Source organism: Salvelinus alpinus, chromosome 26, assembly GCF_045679555.1.
Source record: "Salvelinus alpinus chromosome 26, SLU_Salpinus.1, whole genome shotgun sequence".
Taxonomy (NCBI): Eukaryota; Metazoa; Chordata; class Actinopteri; order Salmoniformes; family Salmonidae; genus Salvelinus; species Salvelinus alpinus.
In genome coordinates, this window is record NC_092111.1 from 30,102,077 (window position 1) to 30,128,619 (window position 26,543).

At 44.9% G+C, this 26,543-nt stretch overlaps 1 protein-coding gene across 3 annotated transcripts in view; it reads left to right on the forward strand.

The window, feature by feature from the left end:
• The window catches only part of LOC139555132 (butyrophilin subfamily 1 member A1-like), a 24,785-nt gene extending 6,800 nt beyond the window's left edge, over positions 1 to 17,985 (forward strand). Inside the window, exons 2-9 of one of the 3 annotated variants that reach the window (XM_071368656.1) lie at positions 8,890 to 9,171; positions 9,605 to 9,724; positions 11,603 to 11,635; positions 12,029 to 12,061; positions 12,306 to 12,326; positions 12,925 to 12,942; positions 13,317 to 13,340; positions 13,508 to 17,985. In XM_071368656.1, the coding sequence (XP_071224757.1) occupies positions 8,985 to 9,171; positions 9,605 to 9,724; positions 11,603 to 11,635; positions 12,029 to 12,061; positions 12,306 to 12,326; positions 12,925 to 12,942; positions 13,317 to 13,340; positions 13,508 to 13,518 (447 nt within the window). In that variant the 5' untranslated portion in view covers positions 8,890 to 8,984 and the 3' untranslated portion in view covers positions 13,519 to 17,985. The other 2 variants (XM_071368654.1, XM_071368655.1) reach the window with 2 other exon arrangements.
• The last annotated feature ends 8,558 nt before the right edge of the window (positions 17,986 to 26,543 follow it).

The following is a 26,543-nucleotide window of genomic DNA, read 5'->3' on the forward strand; positions in this document are numbered from 1 at the left end:
GACCCCAAGCATACTTCCAAAGTTATGGCAAAATGGCTTAAGTACAACAAAGTCAAGGTATTGGAGTGGCCATCGCAAAGCCCTGACCTCAGTCCGATAGAATATTTGTGGGCAGAACTGAAAAAGCGTGTGCGAGCAAGGAGGCCTACAAGCCTGACTCAGTTACACCAGCTCTGTCTGGAGGAATGGGCCAAAATTCACCCAACTTATTGTGGGAAGCTTGTGGAAGGCTACCCGAAACGTTTGATCTAAGTTAAACAATTTAAAGGCAATGCTACCAAATACTAATTGTGTGTATGTAAACTTCTGACCCACTTGTCACCCACTGGTGATGAAAGAAATAAAAAGCTGAAATAAATCATTCTCTCTACTATTATTGTAACGGCAGATTTCCTCCTCTTCGTCTGATGAGGAGGTGTAGCAGGGATCGGACCAAGACGCAGCGTAGTAAGTGTCCATAGTTTTAATATAATCAACTGAACAAGACACAATACAAAATAACAAAAGTAAATCTAACCAAAACAGTCCTGTGTGGCACAAACACTGACACAGGAAACAAACACCCACAAACCAACAGTGAAAACAGGCTACCTAAATATGGTTCCCAATCAGAGACAATGAATGACAGCTGCCTCTGATGGAGAACCATATCAGGCCAAACTAGAAAACCCCACATAGAAATAGACAACATAGATAATACCCACCCAGCTCACGTCCTGACCAACTAAATAAAGACTAAACAAAGGAAAATAAGGTCAGGAACGTGACAATTATTCTGACATTTCACATTCTTAAAATAAAGTGGTGATCCTAACTGACCTAAAACAGGGAATTGTTACTGGGATTAAATGTCAGGAATTGTGAGAAACTGAGTTTAAATGTATTTGGCTAAGGTGTATGTAAACTTCCGACTTCAACTGTATATGCTTCAGTAAGATTGGCTTTTTAGCGTTCATAGCAATGGTTATCAACTGTACTGCAGGGATGGAAGGTAAGTCACAGAAAATAGAGGTTGTGGTGGCAGCTGCAGAGAAGTGTTTGGGTGTATGAGATTTGACGTCAGAAGAGTTACAGGGTGTGTTGAGTGGTGGTGTCCCGTCCTTTTGTGCTGTTGGCCTGAGGTACGACTATATAGATTTAGTGGAGTAGGGTGGTGAGTTTTAAATGAGTGTAGGGTTAGATGGTAGGGTATTTGATTTATTGTCCTTTTTTTAAAGTGAAGTAGAAGGGAGTTATACTTCAGTTTATTTGTTGGCGGTAATGCAACATTTATTGGATGCCAACCGTCGTTAAACCTCATCCAAGACGAAGACTCTGGCAACATTCACTTTTTAGGCTGTCCTGGCAACAACAGCCAGTGTGTAGTCCCACAGAAGAAAAATAACAGCCAGTGTGTAGTCCCACAGAAGAAAAACAACAACCAGTGTGTAGTCCCACAGAAGAAAAACAACAGCCAGTGTGTAGTCCCACAGAATAACAACAGCCAGTGTGTAGTCCCACAGAATAACAACAGCCAGTGTGTAGTCCCACAGAATAACAACAGCCAGTGTGTAGTCCCACAGAATAACAACAGCCAGTGTGTAGTCCCACAGAAGAAGAACAAGATCAACAGCCAGTGTATAGTCCCACAGAAGAAGAACAAGATCAACAGCTAGTGTGTAGTCCCACAGAAGAAGAACAAGATCAACAGCCAGTGTGTAGTCCCACAGGAGAAGAACAAGATCAACAGCCAGTGTGTAGTCTCACAGAAGAAGAACAGCCAGTGTATAGTCCCACAGAAGAAGAACAGCCAGTGTATAGTCCCACAGAAGAAGAACAGCCAGTGTATAGTCCCACAGAAGAAGAACAGCCAGTGTATAGTCCCACAGAAGAAGAACAGCCAGTGTATAGTCCCACAGAAGAACAGCCAGTGTGTAGTCACACAGAAGAAGAAAAAGAACAGCCAGTGTGTGCGAGGAGTTCGCTGTAGGGGACTATAAAGCTCAGTGGAGGAGACACAGGGAGCTACTAGTAGGTAGCTAATAAGGCTAATTGGCTATTATAAGTAGCGATCTATCGGTAGGTTAGATCGCTAGATGGCTATGAAGAGGCACTACTGGCTAGTGTCACAACAAGACATCGTAGAACACTTTTAGGTACAATACGTGGATTTTCTTGTTTGCATTGAAACAATTAGCTGAATAGCTAGCATGGTTATTTGTTTTCTACCACAGATGGCTATCAAGCTATGATGCACTAAAGTTACTCTAGAAGGGATCAGTAATGGTATGTGACTCTTCAAAAACAAAGGACCTATCTGAAAGCATCTGAAACTATCAGACTATATAGTGTAATGTTGTTAGTGTAATGTTGCTTTAGCTTTTGTTTCTTTTTTTAGGCCCAGCTCTCACACTGTGTGTGTGTCTCTCAGTCAGTCTGTCTCAGCATGTCTGTGGCCATCTGTCTGTTTAGGAGTTCCATATGTGACTGCAGGAGAGTAGAGGCGGACAACACTGGAGGGCATCTTCACTGAGCAATGAGCACATGTAGGACATGTACAAGTAAACATCCATATTGGGTACTACTACATGGATAGATAGGAGGCAGAGGTTGCGAGCATAGAGGTAGATACTGTACTGTATTTTGCAAGTCATTACCTGTCATTACTTAGCAGTGATTGTGTCATACACAGACAGTGTCTGAAGCACCCCTTCTCCTCATAGGCAGTACTCAAATGCATTGGACTTGTTGCAGAGTTACTGTCATGTTGCTGAGTTATGACCGATTCTCCTCCCTTCTCCCAAATTGTGCACTTGTATACTTCCATGATGAGGAGTTTGCAAGTGCACAGCAGAAAGCGATCAACAATGCAATACTGTCCGACCTGGTTATCGATTGCAACTTGCCTCTGTCTATTGTGGAAAACAAGAGTTTTCGTCACTCTCTGTCAGTGGTTGACAGGAAGTACAGCCCAGTGTGTCGTTGAACAATGACATCAAAAGTAGAGAACCTCATTACAGAGAGACGTTCAAAACTGAGAACTCAGTTAAGCAACACAGACCATGTTTCAGCCACAGTGGACATTTGGTCCGACCGAAAGATGAGGGGGTTCCTTGGTGTCACTGTGCACTGTATGGAGAAAGATGGAGAGAGGATTCAGCTCAAGTCCAATCTCTTGGCCTGTGACCGCTTCAAAGGCCCACACACGGCCGAAAGAATCTGTGAGCAATTTGAGACCATATGTGGTGAGTACAGCGCTAAAGATGAATTGTACAATATCATCAGTGACAATGCTGCCAACATGAGAAAAGCATTCACAGTGTGCTTCCCCATTGAACAAGAAGATGAAGTACATGACGAAGATCACCTTGATGACCCAGAGCTCTGGAATGACCTAACCCTGGAAGACCAGCAAACAGTGGATGCTGCTATTGCAAAAAACAGCGCTTGCAGTGATTTGCCCACATTCTCCAGCTGGTGGTGGGAGACGGCTTGAAAGAAACAAAGGTGATGACTCCTCTTTCAAAGTTATCAAAAATCAGCTCACTGCTACATACAAGCAGAACATTCAAAGAGGTGTTTGAGGCTGAGTTTGGGGAAAGAGGCATCCCTGCTGCTGTCAACACAAGATGGAACTCAACACTGAGACAAGTGAAGGCAGTGACCATCTAAAGCTCAGTCATGTTCTAGAAAAGGCTGGGCACAAGGAGTTGTTGTTCACAGTACGGGAGTGGAATATGTTGAAGGAGTTGGTGGACATCCTGAAGCCAATTGGAGCAACAGATATGACACAGGGGGAGAAGATAGTCACAATCAGTTCTGTTGTTCCCTCGGTCCTGTCCCCGAATCACCACCTGGAGCAGCGGAAGCCTCAAGTCCATTTCCTGAGCGGCCTGGTCAGAAGTCTCCAGGCATCCCTGAACAAAAGATTTCTTGGAATCTTCATCAATGTGAAAATGGCCAGGACACAAGATGGAATCACTGCCCTCTTTTCAGATCCAGTCTACCTCAAAGCAGCTGCCTTGGATCCGTCTTTTTCTCTGATGTGGGTGGAGCACCATGTGCTGGTCAAGGAGGAGGTCAAGGAGGAGGTGGCACAAAGAGTGAAAGGTAAATATTATTGAGTTTAATGTAACTTTTTCTCATAATTTAATCCAATTGACTGCAACAATAATACTTTTTCAGTTTAACCCACTGCATCACCAATACTCTAATACCGGCCTTTTTGTTTCTGCTATGCATTTACATGTTTTGCCAGAACTGATTCCGCATGACGCAACAGGGACTGAGCAAGCTGTGCCTCTTGTTGATGAGGAAGAGCGAGAGGATCATAGTCTTGGACAAGAAGAAGGGCTGTTTGCAGCATACTGTAAGAGGCAGAAGAAAGCTGTTGGGACCACTCCAGCACTACAGCTAAGTCACTACCTTGACATATGCGAAGGACAAAATGCCCTCTTGTTCTGGGCAATGAACAGGAAGGCTCTTCCTTCACTGTCCCAAGCGGCCATCAGTGTCTTGGCAGTGCCTCCAGTGCTCCGGTGGAGCGTGTCTTCAGCCATGGTGGCATCATACTGCGGCCTCATCGTGCACAAATGACTGACAGACCTTTATCGAATTTGGTCTTTTGCAAATGCAATGCATCATAGGGCCCTGAGATAAGAGAAAAAATTTAACTGTTCATGCATTACACACACACACACACACACACGCACACGCACACGCACACGCACACGCACACACACACACACACGCACACACACGTAGTCTCCATGTTCAGGTTTTATCTCCCATCTTTGGGATCTGTATTTTTTTCTCAGACATTCAGGTCAGTGTTCAAATTGTAGGCCTCAGTTCAGTATCAGTTGATTTGATGTACCTTTTAATAAATGATTGTAACTTTATGGCAGGATTGTTTTAGGTGTCTAGAGTATATCTGGAGAGAGAGAGAGAGAGAGCACTACAATATTTTGTTTTTGTTGTCATATTGATGTGTCTTTCTCATGGCTACCCATGTATTTCCATGGAAATATAACGTTTATTTGGAAAGTAATAAATATATTTTTTTAAAGCATTCATGATTTGTGTAAATTTAATATACTATTACTCTTGTTAAATATGAAATGGTATTACATTTGGTGAAGAGCACATTATGACTTGTTTAGGACTCGAAACTCAAAGTTTAGGACCTGAGACCTGACTTGATACTTGACGGTCTTGACTTGAGACTTGAGTAATAAGACTTGAGACTTACTTGTGACTTGTAAAACAATGACTTGGTCCCACCTCTGGAATTTACCAACAAACCCGTAGTCCCGAGTCACGACAGTAGCTAGTATCATAGAGATCGAAAAGCCTGTTTTAGCATGGGCATTTCCATTGAGGATTTAGGCTAGTCAACTGGGTGGGACTTCCTATGGGTTAAGGAAGATCACATAATTCCATCCAGGTCACCAGGAGGGATCAGCCAATGAATTATACTTGTGAGCAAATATTCCATTACTGCAGGTGGCAGTAAATCGCCAACCTTGGCTGTATACCTGTTCAAACGACACACTCCAGGTGGCAGTATGTACCCTTTCAGAATGTTTGCCAACTCATGAAGATGGCCTCAATGGCCAATTGATTGGACATGATTTGGAAAGGCACACATCTGTCTAGATAAGGTCTAACAGTTGACAGTGCATGTCAAAGCAAAAACCAAGCCATGAGGTCGGAGGAATTGTCCGTAGAGCTCCGAGGCAGGATTATGTTGAGGCACAGATCTGGGGAAGGGTACCAAAACATTTCTACAGCATTGAAGGTCCCCAAGAACACAGTGGCCCCCATCATTCTTAAATGGAAGAAGTTTGGAACCACCAAGACTCTTCCTAGAGCTGGCCGCCCGTCCAAACTAAGCAATCGGGGGAGAAGGGCCTTGGTCAGGGAGGTGAACCGATGGTCACTCTGACAAAGCTCCAGAGTTACTCTGTGGAGATGGGAGAACCTTCCAGAAGGACAACCATCTCTGCAGCACTCCAGCAATCAGGCCTTTATGGTAGAGTGGCCAGAAGGAAGCCACTTCTCAGTAAAAGGCACATGACTGTCACGCTGGTATAAAGGGATCGGGAGTCAGGAGCAGGAATGCGTAATAGGGGTTATTATCCAAATTACAGCGTGCCATGTAAAGGCACGGGGCGAAGACCAAAAAACACGTATACAAAACACAGGGTTGAAACCCAAACAAAAGAGTGAGGAGTACCTCGAATAAATACACCGGGGTGAGACCCGTAACATACACTCACACAATGATACCACACGGGACGAGACCCGTAATCATCTGCGCAATACAAGCGGCACGAAAGCCAAAACACAGCACAGGTACTCACACGACCAAAGGACATTGGAACAATAATCAACAAGACAATGGTGAACAAAGGGCACACTTATACAATTACTAATCAGGGAATATGGGGACCAGGTATGCGTAATGACAGTTCAGTTTCTAGAGGCCGGTGACGTAGACCTCCGAAACTGGTGCACGGAATGAGCAACAGTACCGGAGGGATCCGTGACAATGACAGCCCGCTTGAAATTTGCCAAAAGGCACCTAAAGGACTCAGACAACAAGATTCTCTGGTCCAAGATTGAACTCTTTGGCCTGAATGCCAAGTGTCTGGTCTGGAGGAAACCTGACGCCATCCCTACGGAGAAGCATGGTGGTGGCAGGATCATGCTGTGGGGATGTTTTTCAGCAATGTGGACTGGGAGACTAGTCAGGATGGAGTGAAAGATGAACAGAGCAAAGTATATAGAGATCCTTGATGAAAACCTGCTTGAGCGCTCAGGACCTCAGACTAGGGTGAAGGTTCGCCTTTCAACAGGACAATGACCCTAAGCACACAGCCAAGACAACGCAGGAGTGGCTTCGGGACAAGTCTCTGAATGTCCTTGAGTTGCCCAGCCAGAGCCCGGACTTGAACCCGATCAAACATCTCTGGAGAGACTTGAAAATAGCTGTGCAGCAACACTCCTCATCCAACCTGACAGAGCTTGAGAGGATCTGCAAGGAAGAATGGGAGAAACTCATTATTGGGTATTGATGAGGATTTTTTTTTTTTAATTAATTTTAGAATAAGGCTGTAATGTAACAAAATGTGGAAAAAGTGAATGTGTCTGAATACTTTCCGAGTGCACTGTAGAGCCTAAGTTTATGGCTAGTATTCTGCCAGTAGCACAAAGATGAAACGACGACAAGCAGCGGCTTTTCGAGCTAAATCAATATAATGTAATGCGTGTAGGGCCTGCTGTAGTGTAACGGGTTTCGTCCTCTTCGTCTGACGAGGAGTAGCAAGGATCGGACCAAGACGCAGCGTGGTAAGTGTCCATAATGATATATTTAATAAATCAAACTGAACGAAATAACAAAAGAACAAACAAACAACCCGAAACAGTCCCGTATGGTGAAAACACTAACACAGGATACAACCACCCACAAAAACCAATGAAAAACAGGCTACCTAAATATGGCTCCCAATCAGAGACAACGACTGACACCTGCCTCTGATTGGGAACCATACTAGGCCAAACACATAGAAATATAACCATAGAACAAAACATAGAAAAACAACATAGAATGCCCACCCCAACTCACCCCCTGACCAAACTAAAATAAAGACATAAAAAAGGAACTAAGGTCAGAACGTGACATGTAGGCTACAGGTTTTAGAAGCATGGTTTATATCTTAGAATAAAATTTACTTCACATATTTTTTTTGCACGATGTGCTGTTTGCTGTTTATTTTAAGTTGAATCATTATTTAATTCAGTTTTTACCCAATTATTTACTTATAGATAACAATCACAGTTAAAGGCAGGCCTACTTCAAATCAAATCAAATCAAATTTTATTAGTCACATACACATGGTTAGCAGATGTTAATGCGAGTGTAGCGAAATGCTTGTGCTTCTAGTTCCGACAATGCAGTAATAACCAACAAGTAATCTAACCTAACAATTCCACAACTACTACCTTATACACACACACAAGTGTAAAGGGATAAAGAGTATGTACATAAAGATATATGAATGAGTGGTGGTACAGAACGGCATGGCAAGATGCAGTAGATGGTATAGAGTACGGTATATACATATGAGATGAGTACTGTAGGGTATGTAAACATAAAGTGGCATAGTTTAAAGTGGCTAGTGGTACATGTATTACATAAAGATGGCAAGATGCAGTAGATGATATAGAGTACAGTATATACTTGACAGGGTGACTGTAAATATGTTAATTTTAAAGTATCCTATGATGTGATTTGTTCTTAATCTTTTCAGAGACATCTCATGTTGGTTCGTCTGATCCCGTTGTTGCTGTTGCTGTTGATGATGTCATTCTACCATGTTCCCTGTTGAATTTCACCAAGAGTGCTGGCTTGGTAGAGAAATGGTCGAGATCCGACCTGAAAGACACAACTGGGAAAGACAAGGTTGTCCATTTTTACCGTGACGCTCGTGACTCCAATGTGGATCAGGATGAATCCTACAGGGGAAGGACGTCACTGTTTAAAGAACTGAAGATTGGCAACGTCTCCTTAAAACTGCCCAGAGTGAAACTCTCTGATGAAGGCAACTACATGTGTTACATTCTAGTTCAGGAACCGAACAGTCTAGTTCATGAAACCGTCATTCAACTCATTGTTGGTGAGTCATGGATCCTCTGTCTCTTCAACACACAAGACCGCCCTCTTGACAACTTCTTAGTCAGCTGCGTCACCGAAAAGCTAACAGTTCGATGCGTGTGTGGTGGTATTTCAAGCTGAGGAGTGCGATTTACCAATTCAACTCTGTTACATGTGTACTTTTATTACAGTATCATAAGCACATGTATTGAGTACATATCTCTGATCATTGTTTTATCTTGTCTGTTAAGTTGCTGTGTCCAACCCAGTGATCTCCATCAATGGAACCAAAGGCAGTGGGTTGTTCCTGAAGTGTGAGGCTAAAAGCAGGTACCCCAAACCCGAGATGAACTGGCTGGACAGTGAGAGACAGGTCCTCCCTGCTGGATCCGCTGAGACACACAGGAACACAGAGGGCCTCTACATTGTGAGACGCCATGTCACCGTGAACAAGAATGTCACCAACACGTTCACCTGTAGAGTTCAGCTTCAAAAGTTCCATTTTACGAGGGAGACAGGGTACAATGTTCCAGGTGAGCTTCTTCTTTTGAGAAAAATAAAAACACAGTACATTAGTGACATCACACCTTCCCTAAGGTGTCTAGAGGCAGCTGTCGCTCACAGAGTGACAGACTACTCTATTGGCTAAGATGGTTGGCTTTGAGTTGTTGTGCAGAAGATTGTGTTAGCGCCCTGCTTAGATGCTTAGGGCAGAATATAATCCACTCTGTTTCACAGGCATGAAGGATTTGAGAACAAAACTACAAGCCTCTGATATTTGTATGGTGGTTACCACCGTGAAAGCACTACTATTTAAATTGTGCCTTTTTTATTTGTGAACATTTACCATCAAGCTGGAAACTTGAATTGAATCAAATCCCACACATGTTGGGAAATAACCCACTTCTGTTTGGAGCTGCACTCTGTAATGTGATATGATGGTTTAATATGACATCTGTGTTTCAGATGAGATGTTTCCCACGGTTCCCTGGGTGTGGATTGCTGTTCCTGTTTTGATAGTATGTGTTTGTGGACTTGTGGTTGGTTTCATGTGGATAAAATACCAGAAACTGAGAAAAAAGATAGGTAAGTGATGGTTGGTGTAACCTAATCTTCAGGGGGCATTTTTAACATTAATCACCACAGAGAGAAATATAGGACATTTTCACTCACTCAATTCAATTCAGTGGGTCTTTATTGGCATGGGAAACATATGTTTACATTGACAAAGCAAGTAAAACAAACAATAAACAAAAGTGAGAAGAAACAAATGTAACATCAGCAAAAAACGATTAGAAATTCACAGGAAACATTACACTGAAAAAAATGGCCATTTCAAGTGTTATATTATCAGCTATGTATGTATGTATGTATTGTTTTAGCAATGTGCAAATAGTTGTAGTACAAATAGTGAGGGAAGATAAATAAACATAAATATTGGTAGTATTTACAATGTTTGTGCTCCACAGGTTGCTCTTTTCTTATGGCAACAGGTCTCTCTCTCTCTCTCTCTCTCTCTCTCTCTCTCTCTCTCTCTCTCTCTCTCTCTCTCTCTCTCTCTCTCTCTCTCTCTCTCTCTCTCTCTCTCTCTCTCTCTCTCTCTCTCTCTCTCTCTCTCTCTCTCTCCATATTGCCAAAGCTTACTTTGGAGATTTACAATATTAACATAATCAATATTGTCAAGGGGACAACAGTAACAACAATAATCAATGGTCAAAATAACCATACATTGAACAATAACAATAAGCATAGAGGACATGTGCAGGTTGGTTGGTCTGTCAGACACTGCCTCATCTTATGGCAGGCAGCAATGTAGTGTGCTGCCAACCCACAGCTCTCTGCGTCCTCCCCCAACAGGACGGGTAGCCTATCCTCATCAGATTTGGGGAAAGTAAACTCTCTAAGTGTTTTAAATTTTTTACATTTTGTCAGGAAATGCAGCTCTGTCTCGGGTTCTGCTGTTGTGCAGTGGTTGCACAGTCTTTCCTCTACAGGGAGCCAGGTTTTCCTGTGTCTACTCTTCTCAATGCCAAGGCTGTGCTCACTGAGCCTGTACTTTTCAAGGTTTTTCTAAGGTTTGATCAGTAACCATGGTCAAATAGTTTGCCACGGTGTACTGTCGATTTAGGGCCAGATAGCACTGCATTTTGCTTTGTGCTTGTGTTTCCCAATAAGTAATGTAAGTAATGTAGTTTTGTTTTGACTGTGTTGTAATTTGTTTTGATCTGATTGATTGGATGTTCTGGTCCTGAGGCTTCAGTGTGTTAGTAGAACAGGTTTGTGAACTCAGCCCCAGGACCAGCTGGATGAGGGGACTGAGGCTTCAGTGTGTTAGTAGAACAGGTTTGTGAACTCAACCCCAGGACCAGCTGGATGAGGGGACTGAGGCTTCAGTGTGTTAGTAGAACAGGTTTGTGAACTCAACCCCAGGACCAGCTGGATGAGGGGACTGAGGCTTCAGTGTGTTAGTAGAACAGGTTTGTGAACTCAGCCCCAGGATGAGGGGATGAGGGGACTCTTTTCTTTGCTCAGCTTTTGGTATTGCAGGGCTTGGTAATGACATGACAGGGCTTGGTAATGTCACTGTATTTGAGATGTTTCCTGTAAATGTAATTGCTATTTTTTGAGTTTTATTATTAGTGGATATTGGCCTAACTCTGTTTGTCTCTGTGTGTGTGTGTGTGTGTGTGTGTGTGTGTGTGTGTGTGTGTGTGTGTGTGTGTGTGTGTGTGTGTGTGTGTGTGTGTGTGTGTGTGTGTGTGTGTGTGTGTGTGTGTGTGTGTGTGTGTGTGTGTGTGTGTGTGTGATTATCTATGTGTTCTCACTTTAATACTTTGTTTTACTGTTCATCTACAGACAGTTCCAGAATAAAATCTGGTAAATTGTGTGTGTGCTCATGCGTGCATGTGTGTGAACTCATGATTTGAATAATTGTATTAATTTGTGTTTTCTTATACTATGCAGATCAACGTATAAAAGAGCTCACTGACGAGCTGGGTAAGTGCTGTGGAAGATAACTAGTTTGTCTGTCTCTGTGTGTTTGTCTATATGCCTGTCTTTCTGTGTGTGTGTGTGTGTGTGTGTGTGTGTGTGTGCGTGTGTGTGTGTGTGTGTGTGTGTGTGTGTGTGTGTGTGTGTGTGTGTGTGTGTGTGTGTGTGTGTGTGTGTGTGTGTGTGTGTGTGTGTGTGTGTGTGTGTGTGTGTGTGTGTGTGGTGATTTATCCATGTGTTCTCACTTTAATACTTACTTTTACTGTTCATCTACAGACAGTTCCAAAAGAGGTGTGTGTGTGCATCGTTTGGGTTACAGAGGTGTGTGTGTGCATCGTTTGGGTTACAGAGCTCATGATTTGCTCTCATGATTTGTTTGGGTTTTATTATTCTCTGTAGGTACACGCGAACAAGAGCTCACTGAACAGCTAGGTAAGTGGTGTGTGTGTGTGTGTGTGTGTGTGTGTGTGTGTGTGTGTGTGTGTGTGTGTGTGTGTGTGTGTGTGTGTGTGTGTGTGTGTGTGTGTGTGTGTGTGTGTGTGTGTGTGTGTGTGTGTGTGTGTGTGTGTGTGTGTGTGTGTGTGTGTGTGTGTGTGTATGTGTGTGTGTGGCGTATTCGTCTCTAGTGATTATCTCGGCCTTCTCACTTTAATTGTTCTGTGTTACTTACCTACAGCTAAACTCAAACAAGAGAGGGGTAAGTCGTGTGTATATGCCGTATGTGTGCTATGCTTGAGTTATACTCTCCAGGTAGGGTGAAAATGTTAACTCGTTAAATAAGGGTTTGTCAATACCATAGAGCAAAAGCTAATGATTTTAATTCTTACTTATATTAATTTATAATTTATTATTATTGTTTCTTTAAATTGTGTTTTTCCATCTTCAGCTGCACTTGTCTCTTCAGTTGTTAACGGATGCCATGTAAGGTGTGTGTGTGTGTGTGTGTGTGTGTGTGTGTAGACATCCACATTCAGATTGAAAAAATCTATATATATTATTACAGTGTAAATTTACAAACATTTTTCAGTAGAATTCAGGATATAAACTTAAATTACAAATATCTTATGAAAGTACATCGTCTCTGATGATGGGTGAATTCTAGTGAATTGTCCTTATTATAAAAACGTGGTGAAAACAGTTTTTTTAGTAATCATTTAAAAATACTATAAGGGACTCAAGGCCGTTCTATATCTTCAATATCAGCCGTAACGGCAGTCTGACCGTAACTACACTAACAAAATACTACAATCCATCGAACCTAATTTCTTAATTCCTTTATTCTCTTACTTTTCCAGAGATTTTCATTCACAAGGGTAAGTTATTGGCTTGGCTTTAAAACACTGTCAAAGTCTGGCTTTATTGTGATTGAATTACATGGAAAGATTGACTTGTTCTTAGAGAACCCTGTTGATTTTGGACTCTTAACTGACTTCACTTTCTTCATTGTAGCCTAACATATTTCATAGTTGTGTTCACTGTTCCATGGGAGAATATCACAGGTCACCACTGCCAACAGGCAGGCAACTCACAGAAGCAATAACTATGGGAAAATGTAAAATATATTTTTTAATTGCACTTACTTAAAGTCAAGACATTTGTACTAATAATTTGACTGTAACAAACACCAGGTCAAATGAAGGAATATCTCAACATGTATGACATACATTCATTTTTCTTACTTCTACAGACGTTATCAATGTCACTGTCAAACGTAAGTATCATGTGTATGACTGGGCTTTTAAAAGCCTGTGTTTGTGTGCGTGTGCAGGTATGCATGGGTGGGTGGAAATTAGTATTAGACAATCTCAAAAAGATTGTCAAAGTCTGTCATAGGAAAACTTTTTCATTTGTCAGCACCGGTATGTGTGACGTTTTCAGAAACCACTTAGAAGAAATACAATGGCACATTCAATGACTGAAAAGGCAGATGTTGAAGAGGATGAAGAGACGAACCCGTTACACCAAACGATCAGAACCACTTGACGAGGTCGCTAGTTGGGTTAAAGGAATAGTCCACTCAAACTATCTTTCTTTTTATTTATTTTTAATTTAATCCACTGTTGCTAAATGTTTTGCATGTCAGCAATCACGTTTTCAATACATAGGACTTTCAAGATGAGGATGTCTTCATGATCATATGCTGCACTTTGCTTCTTGAAAGTGCTATATCTTGAAAACTTGACTACTGACATGCAAACATTTTTGGGGCTGTATCAACATTGGACTAATGAAACAAATACCATTTTTTTATTTTTTTATTGGAGCAATGGTACTATTTCACACTTTCTATGTCACACTAATTTTATGTCACACTATGTAGACTCAAGGAAGCCTTTCTTTGGAGAAGGTTCTTCATTAGGTTCTTTGCTTTCGGAATGGTTGCAAAAGAATCGTCTTGCTAGAATTGGGTGAATTCCTGTTTTTATGTTGCATTATTTCACATCGCTTAGCCTGTGTTTTTGATTTGTTTTATTCTACCTGTATTGCCTCTTTATGTTCATGGGTTCTTTTGGGGTGGTTGGTCTGGAACCTTAAGGGATGTCAGCATGTACAGTGCATTCAGATCCCTCAACTTTTCCACATTTTGTTACGTTACAGCCTTATTCTAAAGTGGATTAAATAAAACAAATCCTCATCAATCTACACACAATACCCCATAATGACAAAGTGAAAATAGGTATTTAGAAATGTTTGCAAATATAAAATACCTAAAGCAGAAATATCTTATTTACATAAGTATTCAGACCTTTTGCTATGAGACTCGAAATTGAGCCAGTGCATACTGTTTCCATTGATCATCCTTGAGATGTTTCTACAACTTGATTGGAGTCCACCTGTGGCAAATTCGATTGATTGGACATGATTTGAAAGGCACACACCTGTCTATATAAGGTCCCACAGTTGACAGTGCATGTCAGAGCAAAAACCAAGCCATGAGGTTGAAGGAATTGTCCATAGAGCTCCAAGACAGGATTGTGTCGAGGCACAGATCTGTGGAAGGGTACCAAAACATTTCTGCAGCATTGAAGGTCCCCAAGAACACAGTGGCCTCCTTCATTCTTAAATGGAAGAAGTTTGGAACCACAGACTCTTCCTAGAGTTGGCTGCCCGGCCGAACTGAGCAATCGGGGGAGAAGGTTATTGGTAAGGGAGGTGACCAAGAACCTGATGGTTACTTTGACAGGGCTCCGGAGTTCCTCTGTGGAGATGGAAGAACCTTCCAGAAGGACAACCATCTCTGCAGCACTCCACCAATCAGGCCTTTATGGTAGAGTGGCCAGACGGAACCACTCCTCAGTAAAAGGCAAATGACAGCCCTCTTAGTCTACCAAAAGGCACCTAAAGGACTCTCAGAGCATGAGAAACAAGATTCTCTGGTCTGATGAAACCAAGATTGAACTCTTTAGCCTGAATGCCAAGCGTCACATCTGGAGGAAACCTGGCACTATCCCTACGGAGAAGCACGGTGGTGGCAGCATCATGCTGTGGGAATGTTTTTCAGTAATGGGCTGGGAGACTCGTCCAGATCAAGGGGAAAATGAACGGAGCAAAGTACAGAGAGGCCCTTGATGGAAAACCTGCTCCAGAGTGCTCAGGACCTCAGACTGGGGTGAAGGTTCACCTTCCAACAGGACAACGGCACATCCAAGACAACGCAGTAGTGGCTTCGGGACAAGTCTCTGAATGTCCTTGAGTGGCCCAGCCAGAGCCCGGACTGGAACCTGATCATACATCTCTGGAGAGACCTGAAAATAGCTGTTCAGCAACGCTCCTCATCCAACCTGACAGAGCTTGAGAGGATCTGCAGAGAAGAATGGGAGAAACTCCCCAAATACAGGTGTGTTAAGCTTGTAACATCATACCCAAGAATCAAACCAAATGTATTTATAAAGCCCTACTTACATCAGCTGATATCTCAAAGTCCTGTACAGAAACCCAGCCTAAAACCCCAAACAGCAAGCAATGCAGGTGTAGAAGCACGGTGGCTAGGAAAAACTCACCTAGGAAGAAACCTAGAGAGGAACCAGGCTATGAGGGGTGGCCAGTCCTCTTCTGGCTGTGCCGGGTGGAGATTATAACAGAACATGGCCAAGATGTTCAAATGTTCATAGATGACCAGCAGGGTCATATAATAATAATTACAGTGGTTGTCGAGGATGCAACAGGTCAGCACCTCAGGAGTAAATGTCATTTGGCTTTTCATATCCGATCAAGAAGACTCGATGCTGTAATCGCTGCCAAAGGTGCTTCAACAAAGAGCTGAGTAAAGGGTCTGAATACTTATGCAAATGTAATATTTCCGTTTACATAATACTTATGTAAATTTAATATTTTTATTTGTTATAAAATTGCACTGTATAAGACACAACCAGACCCCATTATATGAAGATTCTATGGCTGAATCACTTTTCTGTCATATACTGCTGAATTACTTTTCTGTGATATAATGCTATTTCTAATGCTGAAGCACATGTATTGGTGGTATGTCTTTGATACTTCCAGTGGAGTCTTAGGCTGATTTAATCCAAGGTGCTTTATAGAGCAGCTACTAGACAGCCTTTATAAAGGCAATTTCCTTGGATTGAATCCCGGCTTTATTCTCTTCTTCTTCTTATTGTTGCAGTACTAGTACGCTTCTAGATAGCACCTTTTATTGGTTCTACCTGGAAATATAAATAATATTTCATGAGAGGGTTCTACAAAGCACCACAAAGGGTTCCCCTACAGGGACAAATCAAAGAACCCTAATGGTTCTCCAAAAATGGTTTAAGTAGAACCTTTAACCTTTGAATAACCTTTATTCATATTTGTTATAGATCGAAGGCAGACGTTTTTATCGCTATCAAATCATTTCTGGGTGACAATTAAGTACCTTACTGTGATTATTTTAAATTAAAATGGTCAAAAAAAAGCAAAGAGACATTTGTCAAGCAAACATGTTGCTAGGACTGTCTGGGAGTGGTGTGGGGGGAGGGGAAAACTAGCTGTTATTGGCAGAGAGGTTTGGAGCTCTCTTTATTATTTGTCTATTAACTCATTTACTGCTTGGTGATGATGATGATGATGATGATGATGATGATGATGATGATGATGATGATGATGATGATGATGATAATAATGTTTTATTGTCACATACACCGGATATGTGCAGTGAAATGTGGTGTTTTACAGGGTCAGCCATAGTAGTGGAACAAATTAGGGTTAAGTGCCAGGCAGGCCAAAACTCTATCCCATCAAAACAGGCTGAAATGCCAGACAGTCTTTCCAAACAGCTCTTACACTGAAAGGGCATAATCATAATTTTCACAATTGCACAGTATTATTCCAACCTCATAGTGTGAAAATAAATATAAAACACAGGAAAACATATTTTTGACTGCACTGGGCCTTTAACATACTGAATAATCATTGCTTACATAGTTTAGACCACCCAGGTCGTAGGTCATTGCAGTTCATCATGGCCAGAGACATGAATATGAACATGCCAGTTACTACAGTAGCTATGTTTACAACACCGGAGGCTGCTGAGGAGGACAGTTCATGATAATGGCCGAAACGGAGTGAATGGAACGTCACCAAACCTATTGAAGCCATGTGTTTGTATTTGATACATTTCCACCTATTCCACTCCAGCCATTACCACAAGCCTGTCCTCCCCAATTAAGGTGCCACCAACCTGTGGTTTACGAAGATCCTGTCATCATGCATGTACAATGTGTGCAAAACAAGACGGCACCGATAAGGGTCTCTACTTAGAACCTTGATGCTACTTACGGTTCTAAATAAGGTTATCCAAGGCCACAAAAAGGGTTCCCTTTATTTTATATTTTGTTCTAGAGTGTTCTAGAACTCTACTCACTATCCTGTACTTTGTTCAATACAAATACTAAAGAGTGGGAATTCTCACCAAACAACACTCATCAGACCAAGCACATGCAGAAAGACTGTACGTAAAGAGTAGCACATACATCTTGGGCTGTTTGTATAAAAGGTGCTAATTCATTTAAGTTTATGACTTTTTAGTACTGTGTCTGTCCAGTCTCATTTTGTTTTGTATAGTCTGTTTTAGCAAGTGTTGTGCTGTGATATGTTAATTCTTGTCACTCTCTCACCCGCTCTCTGGAGACTGAGCTCTCATACCCCAGAACCTCCTGCTGGGCCTGTGGAAGTGATGTGTCCACAATGAAAATGGACTATCATTTGAAAATCACTCTGTTCATGTCTTTACTATAGATATAGAAAATAGTAGTACAGTAGACTATAAGTAAGTAGGCTATGCAATGGTATAAAGTTGTTACAATAATGTATTATTTACTAGGCCAACAATAAAGTAAAGGCTGTGTAGTTCACCTTAACTCATTGAGTCCCACCGTCACTCAGGCGTGATTTAGGACTTCTACTCCCTTTTAAACATTGTGGGCACTACAGACTTCTGGGTTGTACCATTGGATTTGTATATTTCTCCTGCATCTGTCGGTACCAACCATTAGTCTGTGATTAACGGGAGCTAGAGCGATGTTTGTGAGACGATGGCGGGGCCCGGGGCCGGGTCCTTTTTACAAAAACATCTGTAGAGTGAGAATGGTTTGAGCTACAAACGACTAAAAGCGATCTGTGAAAAGCTGAGACTGGAACATGTTTTGCTCTATGACGCTCACAAGCTACACAAGAGATGTTAGAAGGTGAGGGGTCTTCTGTATAGAAGATCATAGGAAATCCCAGGACATAGTGTCTATAATACTGTAAGAGGCTCTTCTGTATAGAAGATCATAGGAAATCCCAGGACATAGTGTCAGGACCCGGTGCGAGAAACAGTCACTAAATCGGCAGAACCCAGAAGATGAGGCAGACACAGCAGTACTAGAGATGGTGGTTTAATAAAAAATAGATATCTTCCAAAATACAAAGAAAATCCACAAAGTGGTAAAAACAGCAAGGGAAAAACAAACCTCAAAAGACTAATCCAAAATACAAAAGAACAAAACCAGAGAACCTCTGGAAAATCCAACAAGAGAAAAATATATGTTCACAACAAGGCTTGGGCTGGGGCTGGGTGCTAACATACAAACACTGAGCAAGGAACTGAGGAACACACAGGGATTAAATACTAACAAGGGAACGACATACAGGTGCAAACAATAATTAGAGCAAGGGAAAAACAAAAGGTACAAAAAAGGTGCAATGGGGACATCTAGTGACAAAAAACCAGAACAGTCCTGGCCAAAACCTGACAGAATCCCCCTCCTAGGAACGGCTCCTGACGTTCCTACCAGCCTTCTCAGGGTGGAGGGCCCTGAACTGACGAATGAGGTCAGGGTCCAGTATGTCCTTGGCAGGAACCCAGGAGCGCTCCTCGGGACCGTAGCCTTCCCAGTCCACCAGATACTGCCAGGACCGCTGCACCCGGCGGGAGTCCAGTATCCGGTGGACGGTATAAGCCGACTGGCCTCCGATGACACGGGGCGGAGGGGGAGGTCTGCCTGCCGGAATAAGGGGAGAAAAAACAACAGGTTTTAATAAAGAAATGTGAAATGTGGGATTGATTTTAAGGGATCTGGGTAAGTGCAGGCGAAAAGTAACGGGATTGACTCTCCTGGCAATCTTAAAGGGTCCGATGAATCTCTGGGACAGCTTGCGAGACTCCACCCGTAGCGGTAAGTTTTTTGTTGAGAGCCATACTCTCTGGCCGGGGTACAGGGTAGGACCGGGACGGCGACGTCTGTTGGCTTGTCGTTGGTACTGCTGTGAGGAACGCAGAAGATTAAGACGGGCCTTCTTCCACGTAAGCCGACAGCATCTGATGAACCTCGAGGCTGAAGGCACTCTGACTTCTGCCTCCTGGTCCGGGAACAATAGAGGAGCATAGCCAAACTGACACTCGTGCGGGGATATACCAGTGGAGGAGGAGCACAAGGTGTTGTGCGCGTACTCAGCCCAAACAATGAAGGATGACCATGTGGATGGGTTGTTGGAAACCATACATCTGAGGGTGGTTTCCAGCTCCTGATTCATCCTCTCAGTTTGGCCGTTGGACTCCGGATGGTACCCTGAAGATAAACTGGCCGTGGCCCCTATGAGTTGGCAGAAGGCCTTCCAAAACCTTGAGGCGAACTGGGGACCTCTGTCGGAAACCATATCTTGCGGGATGCCAAAGACTCGGAACACATGGTTAATCACCAACTCAGCTGTTTCCTTGGCAGAAGGTAATTTGGTCAAGGGAACAAACCTGGCCGCCTTAGAAAACCTGTCGATGATGACTAGGATCGTAGTATTACCATGGGACGGAGGAAGGCCAGTAATAAAGTCCAGCGAGATATGGGACCAGGGTCGGTGGGGAATAGATAAAGGGTGAAGGAGTCCTTGAGGGCGGAGGTGAGAAGATTTGCCCTGGCAGCACACGGAACAGGCCTTGACGAAAGTGGCAACGTCTTCTTTTATGGTGGGCCACCAGAACTTACGCTGGATGAACTCCAAGGTGCGACCTACGCCCGGGTGACAGGTGAGGCGAGAGGAGTGCCCCCACAGAAGGACTTGGGACCTTGCTGCCTTGGGAACAAACAACCGATTAGCAGGACCTCCTCCAGGGCCCGGTTCGATGGCTTGAGCTTGTTTCACGGTATCCTCCACTTGCCACGAGATCGGAGCCACGATCTTAGCGGCAGGAAGAACAGTCATGTCAGTATCTTCTCGAATGGCAGGAGAGTAGACTCGTGACAAGGCATCCGGTTTGAGATTCTTCGACCCGGGTCTATAGGTGAGAATAAACTGGAATCGGCTGAAGAAAAGAGACCATCGAGCTTGTCTGGAGTTCAACCGCTTCGCCTGCTGGATATACTCCAGATTTTTGTGGTCCGTAAGCACTTGAAACGGTTGAGAAGCCCCCTCGAGCCAGTGTCTCCATTCCTTCAATGCCATCTTAACCGCTAGGAGTTCACGATCCCCCACATCGTAATTCCTCTCGGCCGGGGTAAGCCGGTGAGAGAAGAAGGCGCAAGGATGAAGCCTCTTGTCTTCACCCCTCTGAGACAGGACAGCTCCAACACCAACCTCTGATGCGTCTACCTCCACCACAAAAGGTTCATCCGCCGTCGGTAGTGTCAGGATGGGAGCAGAGAGGATGCGCTGCTTGAGTCCTTGGAAGGCCGTCTCAGCTTCTCTTCCCCACAGAAACCTTGTGTTGCCACCCTTGGTTAAAGCTGAGAGAGGGGCTGCCACCGAGCTGAAGTTCTTGATGAACTTGCGGTAGAAGTTAGTGAAGCCCAGGAAACGCTGAACTTCCTTAACGGACTTGGGGGTGGGCCAATCTGCTACCGCCCCTACCTTCTTGGGGTCCATCTGGACTCGACCGGGTTCCACTACAAATCCCAGGAACTGTACTCGAGAGGAATGGAATTCACATTTTTTCCCAGGGGTCCGGTATATCCGGCGCCACCTTCCCATCCCAGCCCAGTACCATCAGTGCCGACACCACGCACCAGGCTTCCAGTGCGTTTCCAGAGCCCTGTTCCTCCTCCACGCACTCTCCCTGTGGTGCGTGTCTCCAGCCCAGTGCCTCCAGTTCCGGCACCACGCACCAGGCCTACGGTGCGCCTCAGCAGGTCAGAGTCGGCCGTCTGCCCAACGCCGCCTGCGCTGCTTGCCTGCTCAGCGCTGCCTGAACTATCTGCCTGCCCAGCGCTGCCCGTCTGTCCCGAGCCGTCAGAGCTGCCCGTCTGTCCTGAGCTGCCCGTCTGTCCCGAGCCTTCAGAGCCGTCCAGCCAGGACCAGCCGGAGCCGTCCAGCCAGGACCAGCCGGAGCCGTCCAGCCAGGACCAGCCGGAGCCGTCCAGCCAGGACCAGCCGGAGCCGTCCAGCCAGGACCAGCCGGAGCCAGCCAGAATCCGCCAGAGCCTTCCGCCAGCCAGGATCCGCCAGAGCCTTCCGCCAGCCAGGATCCGCCAGAGCCTTCCGCCAGCCAGGATCCCCCAGAGCCTTCCGCCAGCCAGGATCCGCCAGAGCCTTCCGCCAGCCAGGATCCCCCAGAGCCTTCCGCCAGCCAGGATCCGCCAGAGCCTTCCGCCAGCCAGGATCCGCCAGAGCCTTCCGCCAGCCAGGATCCGCCAGAGCCTTCCGCCAGCCAGGATCCGCCAGAGCCTTCCGCCAGCCAGGATCCGCCAGAGCCTTCCGCCAGCCAGGATCCGCCAGAGCCTTCCGCCAGCCAGGATCCGCCCCTCAGTCCGGTGCTGCCCCTCAGTCCGGTGCTGCCCCTCAGTCCGGTGCTGCCCCTCAGTCCGGTGCTGCCCCTCAGTCCGGTGCTGCCCCTCAGTCAGGTGCTACCCCTCAGTCTGTTACTGCCCTTTGGAATAGTGGGATTGACATGGAGGGTGGATATTGGGAGGAGGCCACGAAAGCGGGGGTTGACTATGGTGGGGTGGGGACCACGACCAGCGCCAGAGCCGCCACCGTTCTCCTCCTCGTCTGAGGAGGAGAACGACTACGACAGCCGTTACAGTTATGTCAAAATCACAGCCAGTTGTGATACAGCCTGGAATAAAACCAGGGTGTATGTAGTGACACTTCAAGCACTGAATTGCAGTATCTTAGACCACTGCGCCACTCGGGAGACCAAATATAACAAATAACCACAATGTGTCAGGAACAGCAATCAAGTCCATTCCTTTGATTGAATATAACCCGAGTCAGGTGATGATCAATCGAGCTGCCACATATTGATATTGCTCAGAGATGAACAGGGAGGGAGAGTGGCATGCAGGACAGACGTGGCTCTAGCCTAGACAAGGCTAGGGTGCCCCCTTATGGCTGTATTCCATACTGTTGAGTTTCAGCGCTCCCAATGACCACTAGAGTTCACTGTAGAATCATTGTTGAATGTGCTGTCTGCTCTGTGTGTGTGCGTGCGTGTGCATGTGTGTGTGCATGTGTGTGTGTGTGTGCGTGTTTGTGTAAAAGAGAGGTAGAGAGAGAGGGGGGAGATGGAGAGAGAGAATGGCGTTCTCAGTCAGACACATTCTCATATGTATAGAAACATTTGTGATTTAGAACTGACATCACATTGCTTAACAGCAGCTAAGAAGAATTACCAGCCAACCCCTTGTACTGCGACCTACTGTACTGTGGCAGGTAACCTAGCGGTTAGAGCTTTGGGCCAGTACATGAAAGGTTGCTAGTTCAAATCCCTGAGCCAATCTGTTGATGTTCCCTTGAGCAAGGCACTTAACCCTAATTTTTTATTTTTTTTATTTCACCTTTATTTAACCAGGTAGGCTAGTTGAGAACAAGTTCTCATTTGCAACTGCGACCTGGCCAAGATAAAGCATAGCAGTGTGAACAGACAACACAGAGTTACACATGGAGTAAACAATAAACAAGTCAATAACATGGTAGAAAAAAAGAGAATCTATATACAATGTGTGCAAAAGGCATGAGGTAGGCAATAAATCGAATAATTACAATTTAGCAGATTAACACTGGAGTGATAAATCATCAGATGATCATGTGCAAGAAGAGATACTGGTGTGCAAAAGAGCAGAAAAGTAAATAAATAAAAGCAGTATGGGGGGTGAGGTAGGTAAATTGGGTGGGTAGTTTACAGATGGACTATGTACAGCTGCAGCGATCGGTTAGCTGCTCGGATAGCAGATTTTTAAAGTTGTTGAGGGAGATAAAAGTCTCCAACTTCAGAGATTTTTGCAATTCGTTCCAGTCGCAGGCAGCAGAGAACTGGAAGGAAAGGCGTCCAAATGAGGTTTTGGCTTTAGGGATGATCAGTGAGATACACCTGCTGGAGCGCGTGCTGCGGGTGGGTGTAGCCATCGTGACCAGTGAACTGAGATAAGGCGGCACTTTACCTAGCATAGCCTTGTAGATGACCTGGAGCCAGTGGGTCTGACGACGAACATGTAGCGAGGGCCAGCCGACTAGGGCATACAGGTCGCAGTGGTGGGTCGTATAAGGTGCTTTAGTAACAAAACGAATGGCACTGTGATAAACTGCATCCAGTTTGCTGAGTAGAGTATTGGAAGCTATTTTGTAGATGACATCGCCGAAGTCGAGGATCGGTAGGATAGTCAGTTTTACTAGGGTAAGTTTGGCGGCGTGAGTGAAGGAGGCTTTGTTGCGGAATAGAAAGCCGATTCTTGATTTGATTTTGGATTGGAGATGTTTGATATGAGTCTGGAAGGAGAGTTTGCAGTCTAGCCAGACACCTAGGTACTTATAGATGTCCACATATTCTAGGTCGGAACCGTCCAGGGTGGTGATGCTAGTCGGGCGTGCGGGTGCAGGCAGCGAACGGTTGAAAAGCATGCATTTGGTTTTACTAGCGTTTAAGAGCAGTTGGAGGCCACGGAAGGAGTGTTGTATGGCATTGAAGCTCGTTTGGAGGTTAGATAGCACAGTGTCCAAGGAAGGGCCGGAAGTATATAGAATGGTGTCGTCTGCGTAGAGGTGGATCAGGGAATCGCCCGCAGCAAGAGCAACATCATTGATGTATACAGAGAAAAGAGTCGGCCCGAGAATTGAACCCTGTGGTACCCCCATAGAGACTGCCAGAGGACCGGACAACATGCCCTCCGATTTGACACACTGAACTCTGTCTGCAAAGTAGTTGGTGAACCAGGCAAGGCAGTCATTAGAAAAACCGAGGCTACTGAGTCTGCCGATAAGAATATGGTGATTGACAGAGTCGAAAGCCTTGGCCAGGTCGATGAAGACGGCTGCACAGTAATGTCTTTTATCGATGGCGGTTATGATATCGTTTAGTACCTTGAGCGTGGCTGAGGTGCACCCGTGACCGGCTCGGAAACCGGATTGCACAGCGGAGAAGGTACGGTGGGATTCGAGATGGTCAGTGATCTGTTTGTTGACTTGGCTTTCGAAGACCTTAGATAGGCAGGGCAGGATGGATATAGGTCTGTAACAGTTTGGGTCCAGGGTGTCTCCCCCTTTGAAGAGGGGGATGACCGCGGCAGCTTTCCAATCCTTGGGGATCTCAGATGATACGAAGGAGAGGTTGAACAGGCTGGTAATAGGGGGTGCGACAATGGCGGCGGACAGTTTCAGAAATAGGGGGTCCAGATTGTCAAGCCCAGCTGATTTGTATGGGTCCAGGTTTTCCAGCTCTTTCAGAACATCTGCTATCTGGATATGGGTAAAGGAGAAGCTGGGGAGGCTTGGGCGAGTAGCAGCGGGGGGGGCGGGGCTGTTGGCCAAGGTTGGAGTCGCCAGGAGGAAGGCATGGCCAGCCATTGAGAAATGTTTGTTGAAGTTTTCGATTATCACGGACTTATCAGTGGTGACCGTGTTACCTAGCCTCAGTGCAGTGGGCAGCTGGGAGGAGGTGCTCTTGTTTTCCTTGGACTTTACAGTATCCCAGAACTTTTTGGAGTTTGCTCCACGGCTGCTGTTGATAATGGCTGACCCTGGCTGTGACCCCACTCTGAGTGTGTCTCAGGGGGAGTTGGGATATGGTGACCCTGGCTGTGACCCCACTCTGAGTGTGTCTCAGGGGGAGTTGGGATATGGTGACCCTGGCTGTGACCCCACTCTGAGGGTGTCTCAGGGGGAGTTGGGATATGGTGACCCTGGCTGTGACCCCACTCTGAGTGTGTCTCAGGGGGAGTTGGGATATGGTGACCCTGGCTGTGACCCCACTCTGAGTGTGTCTCAGGGGGAGTTGGGATATGGTGACCCTGGCTGTGACCCCACTCTGAGTGTGTCTCAGGGGGAGTTGGGATATGGTGACCCTGGCTGTGACCCCACTCTGAGTGTGTCTCAGGGGGAGTTGGGATATGCAAAAAACACATTTCCATTTCACACGTCTGTATAATACACACTTGTGCATGTGTGAAATAGGACAAATAGAAGCACCCACCAAGTTATTATTATCAGTTGTGGAAAAATAACCAAATTGTCATATTTGAGTCAAAGTAAAGATACCTTAATAGAAAATGATTAAAGTGAAAGTCACCCAGTAAAATCCTACTTCAGTAAAAGTTCAAAAGTATTGGGTTTTAAATATACTTAAGTACCAAAAGTAAATGTAATTGCTAAAATAAACTTAAGTATTAAAAGTAAAAGTATGAATAATTTCCAATTCCTTATATTAAGCAAACCAGACGACACCGTTTTTTAGTTTTTTAAATTTACAGATAGCCTGGGGCACGCTCCAACACTCAGACATCATTTACAGATAGCCTGGGGCACGCTCCAACACTCAGACATCATTTACAGATAGCCTGGGGCACGCTCCAACACTCAGACATCATTTACAGATAGCCTGGGGCACGCTCCAACACTCAGACATCATTTACAGATAGCCTGGGGCACGCTCCAACACTCAGACATCATTTACAGATAGCCTGGGGCACGCTCCAACACTCAGACATCATTTACAGATAGCCTGGGGCACGCTCCAACACTCAGACATCATTTACAGATAGCCTGGGGCACGCTCCAACACTCAGACATCATTTACAGATAGCCTGGGGCACGCTCCAACACTCAGACATCATTTACAGATAGCCTGGGGCACGCTCCAACACTCAGACATCATTTACAGATAGCCTGGGGCACGCTCCAACACTCAGACATCATTTACAGATAGCCTGGGGCACGCTCCAACACTCAGACATCATTTACGGATAGCCTGGGGCACGCTCCAACACTCAGACATCATTTACAGATAGCCTGGGGCACGCTCCAACACTCAGACATCATTTACAGATAGCCTGGGGCACGCTCCAACACTCAGACATCATTTGCAAATGAAGCATGTGTTTAGTGAGTCTGCCAGATCAGAGGCAGTAGGGATGACCAGGGATATTCTCTTGATAAGTGTGTGAATTAGACTATTTTTCTGTCTTGCTAAGCATTCAAAATGTAATGAGTACTTTTGGGTGTCAGGGAAAATGTA